Raw genomic sequence first — 16,419 nt, 5'->3', positions numbered from 1 at the left:
CTTATGGAAATAGTTACTATCATTTAAGAAGCATGTAATTATAAAAAGAGGCAGAGAATTAACAAGGTATCCCGGGTGTGGTTTGAGAGGAGGATAGGAGGGAAGAAAAAGGCCATTAAGGACATTTCAATGTAATGACAGCCTTTTGGTTGGACTGTCCACGGGGGTGGAGTGGGCGGGTGCAGAAAGCCTTCCCCCACGCATTCTTACACGTCTGGGTGTGGAAGATATGGAACATGGTGAGTATTGAGGGTGGTTAAACATGGGCTGGAGCGGCACTCTGTGACCCTGCTGCTCTTCCTGAAGATCCACCAGACATCGGAGGATGTCAGTTTGATAATGCAGCAGCTCCAGCGTTGCATCCCGCCACCGCTGATCTTCCTGCCGCCACCTCTCATCTCGAGCGTCTCTCCTATCCTCACGTTCGTTCCTCCTATCCTCACGTTGGTCCCTCCTGTCCTCACGTTCACTGGCATCTTTCCTGTACTTTGCTACCACGTCCTTCCACTCCCCCAGATGAGCTCTTTCATTGCGGGTTACTGCCATGATTTCTGTGAACATTTCATCTCGTGTCCTCTTCTTCCTCCTCCTTATCTGAGCTAGCCTTCGGGATGGAGTAGGGAGGCTTGAAAAATTTGCAGCTGCATGAGTGGGGGAAAATAGTGATAGAAGGATTATAAAAGATACATTTCACAGAACAATGCTTATACTCTTTCACAGTGAACAACACTATTCACCTTACATAGCACATGTGATTTCACTACAAGGTCACATTTGGATTCTTTTAGTATTGAGTGCCTGCGGCTGTGGTGTAACAGATCAACACAGACGCAGGTCAGGGTATCACAATTCAGCTTGCATGCGGTCATGGTAAGGCATACAGCTTCTCCCTGTGCTGCTGCTTTTACAAGGAGCAGCCGACGCCAAACCCTAACCTTAACACTGGAATTGCTTTACCCCTCCCCCCACCACATGGCTGGTATAATGGCAGATCACTGCTAATCACCCCCCCTTTTTCCTCCCACCCCCCCCCCACCACGTGGCTGGTAGTTGGGAAGATTCCTGCTGGCCAAATGCTAAAAAGCTCAGCGCCATTAACCCCCTCTCCCCTTCCCCCGCTTGGCTACCTGCAAGGAAGGATTTCTTTTAAGCAACAGGCAAGCAGCCCAGTAGGAATGGCCAGCTCTGTCCCCTTAATAAAATTCCTTAATTTCAACCAGGTTACCATGAATGATATCACTCTGCTGAGGATAACAGAGCGAGATAAAGAACGGATGTTTCTTGAATGCCTGCAATCACCGGGACCATACGCAGCTAGGCTTTATCATGCAATGATACCAGATTACTTGCTACATGCATGGCGTGGTAAAGTGTCCTACCATGGTGGACGGAACAAGGCTGCCTTGCCCAGAAACCTTCTGCAAAGGCTTTTGGAGTACCTCCAGGAGCACTTCATGGAGATGTCCCTGGAGGATTTCTGCTCCATCCCCAGACATGTTAACAAACTGTTCCAGTAACTTTAATGCCTGCTAATGCATGCCAAGCCCTCATGGCAAATTACTCATTAAAAAACGCTTGCTTTTAAACTATGTTTTATATTTACAAAAGTACACTCACCAGAGGTCGCTTCCATGGCTTCACTGTCTGGGCTAGTGGCTTGGGAGGGCAGGGACGGTAATTCCGTCTGGGTCACAAAAAGCTCCTGGCTGCTGGGGAGAATGGAGTGCTGTGTTCTCGCAGCAAGCTCATCCTCCTCTTCCTCCTCGTCATCTTCCCCCTCCGCTGAATACTCATCCATGGTTGAGATTATAACCCCCACCTCGGAATCCACGGACAAGGGGGGGGTAGTGGTGGCGCAGCCCCCTAAAATTGCATGCAGCTCAGCGTAGAAGCGGCATGTTTTTGGCCCTGATCCGGATCTACCGTTTGCTGCTTTGGCTTTCTGGTAGGCTTGTCTGAGCTCCTTCACTTTCACTGTGCACTGCCCTGAGTCCCTGGTGTGGCCTCTCTCCCTCATGGTATTGGAAATTTTTTCAAAAGTTTTTTCATTTCGTCTTTTGGAACGCAGTTCTGTTAGCACTGAATCCTCTCCCCATATAGCAATAAGATCCAGTACCTCTCGTGCGGTCCATGCTGGAGCTCTTTTTCTATTCTCAGGAGACTGCATTGTTACCTGTGCTGATGAGCTCAAAATGGTCACCTGTGCTGATGAGAGCTCCACGCTGGCCAAACAGGAAATGCAATTCAAAAGTTCGCAGGGCTTTTCCTGTATACCTGGCCAGTGCATTAGAGTTCAGGTACCTGTCCAGAGCAGCCACTGGTGCACTGTGGGATACCGCCCGGAGGCCAATAACTTCAATTTGTGGCCACACTAACCCTAAATCGATATGCTAATATCGATTGTAGCGTTACTCCTCTCGTTGGGGAGGAGTACAGAAATCGATTTTAAGAGCCCGTTAAATCGATTTAAAGTGCATTGTAGTGTGGACGGGTACAGCGTTAAATCGATTTAACGCTGTTAAAATCAATTTAACTGCGTAGTGTGGAACAGGCCTTACAGTGGGCTAATCTAGAAAGCCACTTAGCAGCTCGATCAGGTGCAGCATGCAGCTGCTTGCCTTTTCAGAGGGGCAGAATGATAACACATCACGCTGACTAGTGCTCTGTCTAGCTGTCTAGCTGGTGCAGTAGTTCATTTCAACATGAAAGTCAAGGTGCTGGTCACTATCTAATAAAGTCCTAATTGCTCAGGCCCGGTAGTCACAAAGGCTGTCTTTTCCCCTAAGCTTCACCAGGACATCTACACGCAGAAGGTATGATTCAAACAGGTTGAAGCTCAAGGGAATTTGGGCTAGGAGTTCTTATTAGTGGAACCTCTGGAATTTGATCCTACTTTAAATACATGACTCCCAGCCTGGCTGTATTTATGGTGAGATGAAAATGCATTTCTTGTTCTAGGCTTTTCAATGACACCGGGTTCTGCAGGCCTTGATATTTTATCTAGTAGCTGCTGTCTCCCATCCTAAGTCCATCCAATGAAGTTAAGTCACCTTCTGTGAATAGCTGCAGAACACTGGAGTGATGCACATTATATGCATCACTCCAGTGTTCTGCAGCTATTCACAGAAGGTGACTTTAGCCTCTGTGTCTGCAAAATGTTCACCAGCAGATTGTGCTTCTGTCATTTTATTCATTATTCAAGCTAATTCAGTGTATTTGAGACATTTTTTAAAATCTGGAACAGTTCTCTGCAGATATTTGATTTTCAATATGCACTCTCTGAGCTATGCTGGAAACTGATTAGTCAGTCAGGAAAGCATTTCTACTGTAAATAATGACACATACAGATTTAAAATTTGGTTTCTGCACATTCTTGGAATTCCCTTCCCACAAAAATTCAGTTGGATTGCTCAAACTTTCAAGGAAAGCAAACACAAAGTGGGCACGGACATAGCTGAAGTTTATTTTAAAATGTTTATCAATTTAAGAAATGAGTTTGATTTTTGCATGATTTGCCCAGTTACACAAAGCATGCTTTCCTTCCTGTGGTGTTGGTTTCCATTCTAACTGGGATAAAATGCACCTAGGCACAGTGATAGATGCCTTCCAAACACTTGCAATAATAATAGTAGAATTCACTATTTTATCTTCTTAGCTTCTTGCCATAGAGGTGAACACTCCTGAGAAATTTAGCTCAACGGCGGATATAGTGATACGTCTCTTGGACACCAATGACAACGTCCCAAAGTTCTCATCTGACTATTATATTGCCAGGATTCCAGAGAATTCCCCAGGGGGGTCCAATGTAGTGGCTGTAACGGTAAGCTTTATTCAGTCTTCCAGAGATGTATCTGATCTAACTATCTGTCTATGGAAACTGCCAAAGCATGTCAGTGGCTCTGTCCTCCTAATAACTTCTTATTCTTTATAAGCTCTATTCTACTCCCATGCTGAATTCAATGGGAGTTTTGTCATTGACCTCAACATGGGTTGGAGTCATTCCTGTGTTTGTTGGCTGTTCACCTGCTGAAACATCTTTAAATCAATGAGTAAAACAAAACCTGCTCTTGCAGTCTCATAATTAAGTGCATTTGGAATCAAGGCCATGTGGACTCACAGCTATCACCATACCTAGAGTAGCAGGTATATTAAGCTCTCATGTGTAGAGCTACTCAGTGTCTGATATTGTTATGTTAGCACGCAATGCTCAGCAAGGTAGCTGTTGTTTCAGCAAAGCCTTTTCAGACAATGTGTCTGAAATGCCATTTTTATTTTACTTTATGTGGTTTTTTAAGCCACAAAAATGTCCTACACTCCAGCTGAAAGATTCAGTGGTAGCTGAGCGAGGCTGGCATTGTTGTAAGAAAGACTTGGATTTGATTGAGGTTGAACAAAAAGAAAGGAAAATGGCTGCTAGTGAATTTCTAGTCCCATCTTCCATAGATTGTCAAGGTGACATGATTGCTACATGCATAATTATGATGTTCATGAGCAAGACTATAAAAAAGCACCAGATTTGGAAAAGAATGACCCCAATGTAAGAACTGCTTTCGTGTGTTCAGAAATGGGAAGAATTTGTTTATACATTTACCAATATCTCACACTGCCAGAGGAAGAAAAGCAAAAGGTCAGAGACCCTGTGAGCACTGAAGAAACATTTCCAGCCTAAAAGGAATGTTATACATCTGTTTAACGCAACTACTAGAGTCAGAGCTAGAACCCATAGATCAGTAAGTCACACAAAGCTGAGGCAGTCGACAAGCATGTGTAAATTTGGGAGTGATACAAGATCCCATAGGGCTGGGCACCAGAGGCGTCGATGCCCGAGGCAGGATGCTAAGGGAGCCCAAACTAGTCTGTGTGCTGCAGAGGCAGTGAAATGACACACATGCTACTGATATATATGCTAACTGCATATCCTGGAGGTGAAAACACTAAACTCTATATAGGGAAGAACATCAAAACAAGAAAGAAGAGGCTCACCATAGGACACACTGGCACCAAGGCAGCACAGCATAGAGGTTATCATGTTCCTTACTGTAGTAGTCAGAAGTAGAACAGCGTCCAACACTGAAGTGGTCTGCAGAAAATGTTAAAAAAAAAAAATTAAGCAAGGGAGGGAACCAGTTATACACTCAACAGCGCCCCGCCTACATCACATGTCTCTGCATGTAGAGGTAGATGGACAGACATACTGATGTAATAAAAAATTTCCCATAGGTACCAAAGAAAACATAAATAGTTCCCTCTAGCAAGTCCACTGCTTCTCCCAACCCTGAGCCCATGGAGAAACTGATAAGAATGCAGAACAAAGTTGCAACATCTGAAGAGATATCTGCAATGCAACCTCAGCCCACAAGCACAAGAATGATCAAAACACCAGCCAGAATGAAATAATGTTATGTACAAATATCAACTAAATATACCACAGTGGAGAGTCTTCTTAAAAAATCTTTGTGTTGTTTAAAAGACAGTTTTGACCAGGGACAATGCACTCGTATTTAGCTGATCTCTAGTAAAGTTTGAGAATGAGTTGTTTGTTTGGTCAATGCACTAACGCACTCCTTACTCCTATGAAAGAAAGGATGTTACAAGATAATGTCAAATGCCTAAGAATGGAGTCACCCAATAAGCATTATAGATTTTACTGCTTATGTTCATGTAGAGTGCTTAGGATGTGGTTATATCAAAAAGCTTTGATGTATCACTCATTACCATTTGATTTTGTAAGATTTTGGCAACTTCCAACATGCAAATTGTTAATGAAGATTCCATAAATATACTGACAAAATATTTTAAAGGGGGAAAAATCTGTTTGGCTTTCAGAGTGCTGTTATTAGGCACAACAGGAAAATATACTTTACTACAGATTAATAAATCAGGACTCCTTTGAATTCTTTTCTTAAGGCTACAGACCCAGATTCAGGACTCTGGGGAGAAGTCAAATACTCCATATATGGAACAGGAGCTGATCTGTAAGTAAAAAGCTAACATTTGAAATACATTAAAAAGAGAAATCACTACTGACAAAATAAGAGGGTTAAGACAGCGGCTGACATCTCAGACTAATGCATGTTGAGATTATCTGGGGGAGGCACTTACCCTATGTCTTTTTCCTGAGTTGTTTCTGTTAAAATATTTTCTCCTGCAAAAAACAGGCGAAAACTTGTTGTATGAGTCTATGGTGTTTTACCCACATGCTCCTAAAGAAACATAGGGCAGCTAAGTGACAACGCATAGCATCTGTTCAAACTATCATTTCAAAAAATACTTTTTGCAGGAAGAAGAATTGTTTGTGCTGGTTATTGTGAAAGTTCTGTGGACCACACATGCCCCCACACACTCCTGTTTAGCTGCAAAAACGGTACCATTTCAACACTCAACCCAATGTACAGAGAAGACCAAAAATTCATGAGAACCATCTCTACAAATTCCCACAACATTCTCTGAGGTCTGACACTGTTAGCACTTCTAGCATTGATGGCTGGCACATATTAGAACTGTTGCAGCAGGGCACGGAGGAAGGGAACAGGATGTTCACCGGGTCTCTAATAGATACCTAGCTCCTGCTTCCTGTTGTAGGAAAGATGAAAATGAGCACCCCTTTGATCAGCTCTCCAACCCCGCCCCAGTTATTGCAAATGTAATAATTGGCTGGGGCTCCTAGCCATCTCAAATATGGCTAGTCATCTCTCTCGGTTCTGCTGAACCCCTCACCCCTGTGACTTAAGAGGTTGGAGAGAAGAGCTTGCAAATGCGTATATTGTCCAGACTTTCATCCCCCTCTTCTGCAAAATTTTATTTCTTCTATACATTCCCCATCTGGTTTTAAAGCTCCGCTCCCCACTTTGAGTAGGATGCTAATTATGGCAGTCAAATCCAGAATTTCAGGGGGTTATTGGGAAACATCCAAACAAGGGCGCACATACAGGAGCTTCTAAATCATGGCTTATTTTGAGCTTCTCACTAAATCCTCAAGCAACCTGTTAATTGGGTAGAAGCAAGCAAGCAAAGGCCATCCGATGCACTCAGACCTATTAAGTTTAAAATGTAACAGCTGGTGCCAAAACACTTCTGAAGGCTTGGGGAAAAAAAGATGTTGTGGGGAAAAAAAGTGTGTGCAAATTTATTCTGATTCTCGCACTCCTAAAGCTAAAATAGAATTTAATCAGGGAAATGAGGTTACTGTGAGGTTTTTTGTTTTCCTAAACATGGAACTTTTTTGGTTAAGGCAGTGGATTGAGACTCAGGAAATCTGGGTTGAATTTCCAGCTCTGCCACAAACTTCCAGCGTGAGCTCAGGTGCATCACTTAGGCTTGTGCTGCATGCAATTCTTGTACCAATTTAACTGTTTCAGTTAGGGCTGTGATGTTTCTGCCAGAACAGTTAAATTGGTACATCTCCTAACATGGATGTAGTTGTACTGGTATAAAGGTGCATTATACTGGAATATTCCCCCTCCCAAATAGGAATGGCAATATTCGTATGTGAAAAGATCGACTCACCACTGGCACCTCCTCATGGCGGGGTGTGGTATAGCAGCACTCTGTCCACTGGGGTCTCCTGCCACTAGCTGCTCTGCCTCTGTGGTGGCCTGCCTCTTCCTGTGACTTGGCCCTCTGGTCAGGTCACTTCAAAGTCTCTCCCCTTCCAGGGTAGTTGGTGAACAAAAAGAAGGGGGAATTAATGCAAATAAATGGAGTTAGTAAAGGATAGAGGGGAGTGACTCCTTCTCAGCATGTATCCAGATCTGTCCCTCCCTTCCCTCAGGCAGGGAACATCAGTTAGTGGTTGTCTGGGAAGCTCCTGCCTTCCAGGGCCGGCTCCAGGCACCAGCAAAGGAAGCAGGTGCTTGGGGCGGCCAATGGAAAGAGGCGGCACGTCCGGGTCTTAGGCGGCGGATCTCTCAGTCCCTCTCTTCCTCTTTGAGCTGCCACCGAAGTGCCGCCAAAGAGGAAGAGAGGGAGTGAAGGACCCACCAGCAAATTGCCACTGCAGAATGAAGCAGGACTACTGAGCTGCCGCCAAAGTGCCACCGATCGGCTTTATCTTTTTTCTTTTTTTTCTTTTTTTTTGCTTCGCCACTTGGGGTGGCAAAAAAGCTGGAGCCAGCCCTGCTTTCTTCAGTCAGCCTTTCCTTGGGAGCTGAGGGTTGAAGATCTGTTTCTTTTGACCTGGTCTGACAACAAGTGAGCAGTTCTGCCCCCCTTTCAAAGCTCCTCCTCCAGCCTGTGCATTTCTTGCAGATTTTACCACGTGGGGGTGGCTGAGCCCAGACCAGTTCCTTAACCCCTGGTTGTCCAGTGTGGGTTTTGTCTACCCCATCAGACAGTATAACTCTGCCTTATACCAGTATAGCTGAGCCCCCACCAGGATGCTGAACCACTGTAACTATATTGGTATAACTAAAGTGATACAATTTTTGTGTGTAGACAAAGCTTCAATCTCTCTGTGCCTCAGTTCCTTATCTGTAAAATGGAGATAATAAAACTACCTTTTGTAGTTTTGTCTTTTTAGATTGTAAGCACTTCAGCACAGGGACTGTCTCATTCCATGGATTTGCACCGCACTCAGCATAATAGGATCTCACTCTTCATTAGAGTTTGTGGGTACTATTGTAATACAAACAACTCATAAGCATAGATAATAACAATGCCAATTTTATAGTAATTATATATTGAGCTCAAAATTGGAATGCACAAAAATATTTGATTCTATTTTGCATTAATTACAGGATATGTAAAACCTTTCATTTTTACAAAACCTGCATTTGGGGCCTAAACTGACAGGGTCCTTTGAAAAGACAGGATGTTGGCATCTTTAAGTGAAATTCAATCTTTTGCCTGTCACTCTTGCCAGTGGCTCAGTAATTAAAAACGCATAGAATTGAACTCACTCTGGATAATTCTGAATATCTGCAACCTCCCAGTACCAGAAACAGTGATTAGTTTTTGGAGGACACAATCTCTCTGCACATTTTAGGAGGCTTAGCGGAACCATTTAGCTTACCCATTCTGAGACGCTAACTAGGAGTCAAATATTGTATGCAACACACTTTCCTCTGGTATTCAGCTGGGATCAATCAATCTTATTTTATTCAGGACACGATCTAATACATTGTACTTATAACCTGAATAAATATGCAGTTCTCTAATGTTTCTACACAAAGAGATCACATTTGGGAAAAAGCCATCACACTGAGCATTGCATGAGTACAAAAGCTTCTATGAAATGCAACTGAAAGGGCTAACACGCAAAGAATAGAAGAACATCACATAATAATAATTCTGTTTTTTCAAAACAAAAAGGACAAGCAAAAATATGTAGGGTCAGTGATTTGGGATCTGTCAGGTTTTAGGTCTGTTTTTGGAACAGAAGAGGCCTTGTATAAGGCTCCCAGCTGCATAGATTCCAGCATTATACCACTACCCACATCTTTAAATACTCATCTGCATTAGACCATAACTGAACTGTACTGTACAATAGGCTCCGTTCTCAGCTAGGCAGAGTTTACACTCAGTGCAACTGAGAAGAATGTGGAGGAAAGCTGTCTCTAGTCCACCTTTCCACTACCTCAGTCCTGGGCTGAGGCATCCAGCATAATTTAGAGCAGCAGCCAAAGATCTGGTGAAGTGTTATATGGCACAGAATCGCAGATTATTAGGGTTGGAAGGGACCTCGGGAGATCATCTAGTCCAACCCCATGTACTGCACCTTTTCTGTGTCTGGTGTGAACCCCCACCCCCAACAAAGCCCTGCCCATCCTAGATGCACCACCCCACATTGCAAGGCAGGGAAATGGTTGGCATAGAACAAGCTATGCCAGCTTTGTGCCATACAAGCTTTCCCAATGTCAGAGGAAACCCTCAACTGCTTCTTTAGGGGGCCTATGTGTTTGTCCATTGACTGTTTAGCCTTTGGTGTAAGCCGTGTGACACCACTGAGCAGAGTGAACAAGACAAGATATAAATTAACTTGAGCTTGCATCTGTTCTGGGTATCAATATCTGACCTCAACAGTTCAATAGTCTAGACTAGGATGTGAGCATCCTCAATGTGACACTCAAAATGCTTGATTTTTATGCATCTCCTCCAGATTTCTAATCCATCCATCAACAGGAATTATTTATACCCAGCCATGGGCCACATTAGATGCTGAAGTCACTGCAAAGTACAACTTCTATGTGAAGGCAGAAGACACAGACGGGAAGTATAGCTTGGCTGAGGTATTTATCACTGTACTAGATGTCAATGACCATTCTCCGGAGTTCAATAAGAACATCCAGGAAAAGACTATGATCATTGGATCACCAGTGAAAATAGAGGTGAGGAATGAAACAATGTCTGCTTTGAACATCCTACCCCAAAGTGTGCATATGTGGGATGAGGGTGAACAAACACATTTGTTTCCCTCTAGTATATTTTAGTTTGCCTGTTGGGTGTGGCAGTGAGGAATAGAGATCTAAAACATGGACTGATAATATTTTACATACTGTTCAAAAGGGTAAATGCATCAAAAGAAGTGTAATTCTGTAAAAAATAGTAAACCCAAGTTACATCATTTAAATTATCAGTTTGCACATAGTTTGCTGTATAGTGCTAGATTTTAAAATAAGTTAATCACCATTGGCACAGATGCCATGGAGTGAGTAAATGTGCATGGGGATTGAAACTGGGCTACTCTTCAAAACAGAAATCAAATCCATTGTGTGGGAATACTTGCATCTGTCCGTGTAGTTACTTTGGTTCTGTAATGAGAGGGCTTCAGTGTCCAAGTAGTGTATGTAATGCTGTGGTGTGAAATATGAAAAAAAAATGCAGATATGTACAGTTAAATGAGAATCTGCCTAAAATATATTTTAGCAAACGTACATTAGCAAGTCTGATGACAAGAATATACATATGGTTAGCAAAAGTAAATATTGAAGTATAATAACAAAAACAAATGTAGTTTGGTGGTGTACAGAGCTTGCAATTGTTCTGGGTACCAATATCTGACTCAGCAGTTCACTGTCAAATTAAAAGCAGCAAAGAATCCTGTGGCACCTTATAGACTAACAGACGTTTTGGAGCATGAGCTTTCGTGGGTGAATACCCACTTCCTCAGATGCTTGTGACATGCATCTGAGGAAGTGGGTATTCACCCACGAAAGCTCATGCTCCAAAACGTCTGTTAGTCTATAAGGTGCCACAGGATTCTTTGCTGCTTTTACAGATCCAGACTAACACGGCTACCCCTCTGATACTTGACACTGTCAAATTGTTTTCTATCAACTTCAACTGTAAGAGTAAAGTATTCCGTCTAGTCTGGCTGCAGGGAAATACCCATTAAATTAGTACAAGATGCCTGCTATTATAAAGTGAATCATTTATAACCATCACATCCATGGATACATAATATTTGGACTTTCTTTCTTGTTTACTTTAATCTAAAATAAAAATTGTTCAGATGGAAAGGATTGCTAATTTTGTCATCTAAGATCACACAGTAATATCTCAGTATTCTCACAGCAGATGCTATGACTAGCCCTAATGTGGACAAATACATGCCCAGGAACTTTTACATTCTCCCGTCACCCAAATTCATCAGCAATACATCTCTCTTTTCAACATTTCTCCTAAACAGGCTATAGATCAAGATGCAGAAGAACCCAACAACATTGTAGACTATTCCATTATGCAAGCAGATCCAGCCAATGTGTTTGATATAGATCAAAGCACTGGGGAAATAAAGCTGAAGTCCTATATCAGGTCCCTGGATATCATTCACAACATCACCAAGAACAAAGACTGCATATGGTCTGTGGTAGTCCAAGCCAAGGACCGGGGCTCCCCTTCATTTAGCACGACGGCGGTGCTGAAGATTGATATCACAGAAGAGGTAAGCAGATATTGAACAAAAGTGACCAGCCTTGGGAGTTGTTGGGTGGAACCAAAGAGGAGTTTCCACTCACACCATTTCTAAAGAGCACTGTTTAATATTTCAAGAGTTGATAATAGCAAAAAACTAAAATAAAATGCCAGCCATCAGTTTTCCCAACAGATTTTTGGTTGCTCTATCGTTTAATGCCTTTCCAGAACCCTGAGGGCCAATCAAGTTCTATGGACTCAGAGGCCTAAGAAAATCCTGACTGGAGGAGAGGGGAAAGGGCTGGGGTGGGTTAGAATCTGGCTGGGAGATTAGTTCCTTTCATCTGATGTCAGACAGTTAAGGATCTATGTGCCTCTGAGACCAAACTTCAGTCAGACTACTACATTTCTGAGCTGTTGGTCAAGAGAGATGAAAGGGAATTGGACCAAAAATTGCCCTACGGCTTGGAGAGCAGCTGATCAGAACTGGAACTGTGGGGGCAGTCAGACCAAAGACTAACTGTAATCCATCTCTCTCCCCTGTGACAGCAGCATTGCCTTCTGGGTGTAGTAACCTCCATAATCTCAGTGTGGGTAAAAGAAAGAGGTGAATGCATAGAAGGTACTTGAGAAGGCAGAGAACTCAGAACGTTCTCCCAGCTCCTCCAAGGAGCTCCATACTTAGCCTCTGCTGAAGGACTATTTCTAAGAACTTTTAGATACCAAATTTAAGTTTTATAAATATATATTAAGATATACAGAGATCAGTCTAAGGAATATCTGTGTGGATTTCCTATGACTAAAATATTTTCTTGATCTTAAAAAATAATTCAGTATCAGCAGCATTCTAAAAAGTAAGCAGGCGCCTGCAGCAGAATGATCTTCAGAGCATGAGAACCAGAAAATGTTACTGACTGGAAGTTGACTGGAGACAAATAAATGATCCAGTTTAATTTCATTGTTCAACAAAAGTGAAATGCAAAAAGTAAACATACAAATGCGTGTTTAAAAATAAATTCATTTTTATGTATTTTAATAATCCTCAATGGTGGTAGTAATCGAAACAAAAAGACTTTAAAATATACAGTATTATGCATTTGTTGGCAGTGTCCCTTCAGTCCAACTTGTTTATATGTTAAAATCAGGCTTGAAGTGTGCTTTCATTTATGATAAACCCCTTATACTCTGTACTGGGCCCTTAAGGGGGGTGTCAGAGAGGTGCAAATGAGCTTTGATGCAAAAGAGACTGACCTCTTGCCTTTTACTATCTGGACCACATCCACAGGGCATAAATGCAAATCTCTTCATGCTAACAGTGACTTCCCTTCTCTTGCTTTTGTCCAAAATGCAGCCAAAGTTCTGTATCCTTTAAATATTAGCATCTCTCTCCTTTTCTAATTTTTTTCTGTTTCCCCTCTCATGTTCCCATAATATCAATCACGCAAGGTAAAGGGATTTGTGAACTACTGGAAGCTCCCTGTGCACATATTCTGAGCCCATTGATTGTTATCCATCTCATAACAGATAAAAGGCTTCATCAGAGAAAACTCATTTTAACTCTCTCTTTAAAAATGATGAACCAGATTCTGCTTTGAGCGATACCTGTGTAAATCTAGAATAGCTCTACAGATACTCCGAATTCATACCACTACCACTCCTAGAAGAATCCAGTCCAGCATGTCAGATGTTTGACCGTTTCTGAGTTGTGGAATATTTCTACAACAAACAGGATAAAGTGCTTAACCCCCCTGAAGAAAACTGCAGTTATCTGTGGCAGCTTATCGTTGGTGATAACCTATGCCTTAATTAGAATAAAGATTTCCACTTTCACATTTAATACTAGGTGACATGGAACTACATAATATTGAATTTTGAGCCACCCATTAATTCTAAGAACATTTCCAGTTCTTCCAATGTTAAATAACCATTAACCCATCCTTTCACACAATTTCCAGCCATAGAGTGTGGATGGACTTAGCTACTGACCTCATAGTAATGTGTGCCTGGCTATTAGTCCAGCAAGCTACAGCTGCTGAGCAAGATACATCACCGAAATCCGGGCCTTGACATCAGTCAGCATATTGGAGGTACCGAGCCAGTGAGCTCACAGGGACCTATGACTTGTCATCAGCACAGCAAGCTAGACAAGATGAATGAGATTAAAAGAAATGGGAATGCGCTGGTGAGCAATTCCCCCTGCTCTGCTAAAAGTAGTGGGAGAATTCCCTCCTTTCTATATTCTGTGGACTAGGAACTGAGTTCCCCCATGTCCCCTGTCCATCTCCCTCTCTTGAACTTGGGGATGTCAGCTCCCCAGACCTCCCCATTCTTCTCTCTGGTCACTGGCTGGCAAAAGGAGGACTCCTCCGGTGAGAGAATCTGAGGAGAGAGTGGCAGGAGAAGCTGTTGGTTGGCTGGTTATCTAAAGTTTCCAAGATGTTGGATGGGATGGGATCTGAGTTACTGCAGAGAATCCTTTTCTGAGTGCTGGCTGGTGAGTCTTGCCCACATGCTCAGGGTTTAGCTGATCGCCATATTTGGGGTCGGGAAGGAATTTTCCTCCGGGGCAGATTGGCAGAGGCCCTGGAGGTTTTTCGCCTTCCTCTGCAGTGTGGGGCATGGGTCACTTGCTGGTGGATTCTCTGCAGCTTGAGGTCTTCAAACCACAATTTGAAGACTTCAGTAACTCGGACATAGGTTAGGGGTTTGTTATAGAAGTGGATGGGTAGGGTTCTGTGGCCTGCCTTGTGCAGGGGGTCGGACTAGATGATCACATTGGTCCCTTCTGATCCTGGAGTCTGAGTCTATGAGTCTGAGTCTAAGAATTCCTGCCAGTGGGTGAAGCAACTTTGGTTCCTAATAAGAGAATGTGTCCATTTGGGAGTTCCCTGCCTGCCTCCTGTGGAAAATATCAGTCCCTCAGCAAGTTTCACCTCCCCTCCTGAGGTGCAGAGAGGGATGGAGAGAGCATCTACCACTTCCAGTTCCCCCTGCTCCTCCAGGAGAAAAGGCAAACCTGCCACCAGCTTTTTCTTCCCCAGGCAAAATGCAGGGGCAACAGAAAAGTCATGTGAGTGTCCTCTCCCCTCCTGGAATTCTCTAGTGAGGAGTGTTGGCGAGCAGAAGTGGGGAAAGTAGCTGGGAAACCAAGGGATGTTGTTCTGTGTATTTCTACACCCTGCATGTGTTCATGCACTTTGGGCCTGCTATATTTTCTACATTAATGACTTCCTGTTAGTAGGCTGACCAGAAAGGGTGGCAGGTAATAAGCACCTATATAAGACAAAGCCGGAAATATCTGGACTGTCATAAAATCCGGACATCTGGTCAGCCTACTTGCTAGCAACCTGCTGATATTGTGTATCCTCCATTCAGTCCAACTCCAGATAGAATGATTTTCAGTGTTCCATCTCCCAAATATTGCATTTATGGATTTCAGGTCCCTATATTCCACTTAGAATTATAGAACTGGAAGGGACTGCGAGAGGTCATCTAGTCCAGTCCCGTCCCCTGCACTCATGGCAGGACTAAGTATTATCTAGACCATCCTTAACAGATGTTTGTCAAACCTGTTCTTAAAAATCCCCAATGACAGAGATTCCACAATCTCCCTAGGCCAGTGGTTCTCAAACTAGGGCCGCTGCGATTGGCCAAACCTGCAGACGCGGCAGGTAAACAAACCGGCCTAGCCCGCCAGGTGCTTTCCCTTTACAAACAGCAGCCCTAGTTTGAGAACCACGGCCGTAGGCAATTTATTCCAGTGCTTAACCACTCTGACAGTTAGGAAGTTTTTCCTAATGTCCAACCAAAACTGCCCTTGCTGCAATTTAAGCCCATTGCTTCTTGTCCTATCCTCAGAAGTTAAGAACAATTTTTCTCCCTGCTCCTTGTAACAACCTTTTATAACAACCTTCATAATTAGCCCACTCAGGCAGGAGCTACAAAACGAATCTTGTAGCATGCCGTACAGAAAAATCCTTGCACAGTGCTTGATCACTTCTTACATCACTTGTAGTTTTTCAGTGGTGACCAGAGTTACTTGCGAAAAATACTCTCAGATTCAGCCTGTGGAGGAGATTCAAATTTCCAAATACAAAATCTGCTGTGGATGGATTCTCTTTCTCTTTCTTTGTGACCACCTCTGCTAAGTTTCTGTCCTGTTAGCACACGGAAGAGTCCATCTGGGTTGTCTCTCTTATGTCTGAGGTTATAACTGGTAGAAAAGAGTCCATATAGCATCTAAAATCTAGTCTGGACAATACAATCTTAATCATGTAGAGGAAACAGTCTTTTGTTAGGATTATGCACCAGCTACACACAGGCTATAGGTGAATGTGTCTTTTCTCTCTTCTCTGTGCATACGCTATCTCTGTATGCTGAGTGATTTTTTTTTAACTACTCCCTTCTAGATGCAGAGTTTTTCTGACAGCATAACTAGAGGTTTCTCACAGTGTTAATCACACTGAGTAATTAAACAGGCATATTTTTCTGATTAACATTTACCATTGCAATTAGTGCAAGGCTGTGCCCTTCGTGATAGATGCCTTGAGGCTAAGTGCGTCAGTAGAG

General features: G+C 43.0%; 1 protein-coding gene across 3 annotated transcripts in view; it reads left to right on the top strand.

Moving 5' to 3' along the window:
• CDHR1 (cadherin related family member 1) overlaps positions 1 to 16,419 on the top strand; it is a 62,796-nt gene that overhangs the window by 35,955 nt on the left and 10,422 nt on the right. For all 3 annotated transcript variants that reach the window (XM_030571180.1, XM_030571181.1, XM_030571179.1), the window contains 4 exons: positions 3,656 to 3,820; positions 5,908 to 5,975; positions 10,097 to 10,325; positions 11,627 to 11,881. In XM_030571180.1, coding sequence (XP_030427040.1) covers positions 3,656 to 3,820; positions 5,908 to 5,975; positions 10,097 to 10,325; positions 11,627 to 11,881 — 717 coding nt within the window. The remainder of the gene's footprint in view (positions 1 to 3,655; positions 3,821 to 5,907; positions 5,976 to 10,096; positions 10,326 to 11,626; positions 11,882 to 16,419) is intronic.

Source organism: Gopherus evgoodei, chromosome 7 (genome assembly GCF_007399415.2).
Source record: "Gopherus evgoodei ecotype Sinaloan lineage chromosome 7, rGopEvg1_v1.p, whole genome shotgun sequence".
NCBI classification, from domain to species: Eukaryota; Metazoa; Chordata; order Testudines; family Testudinidae; genus Gopherus; species Gopherus evgoodei.
Note: the sequence above shows the minus strand (reverse complement) of the source record. Positions and strands in the feature narration are given on the sequence as shown.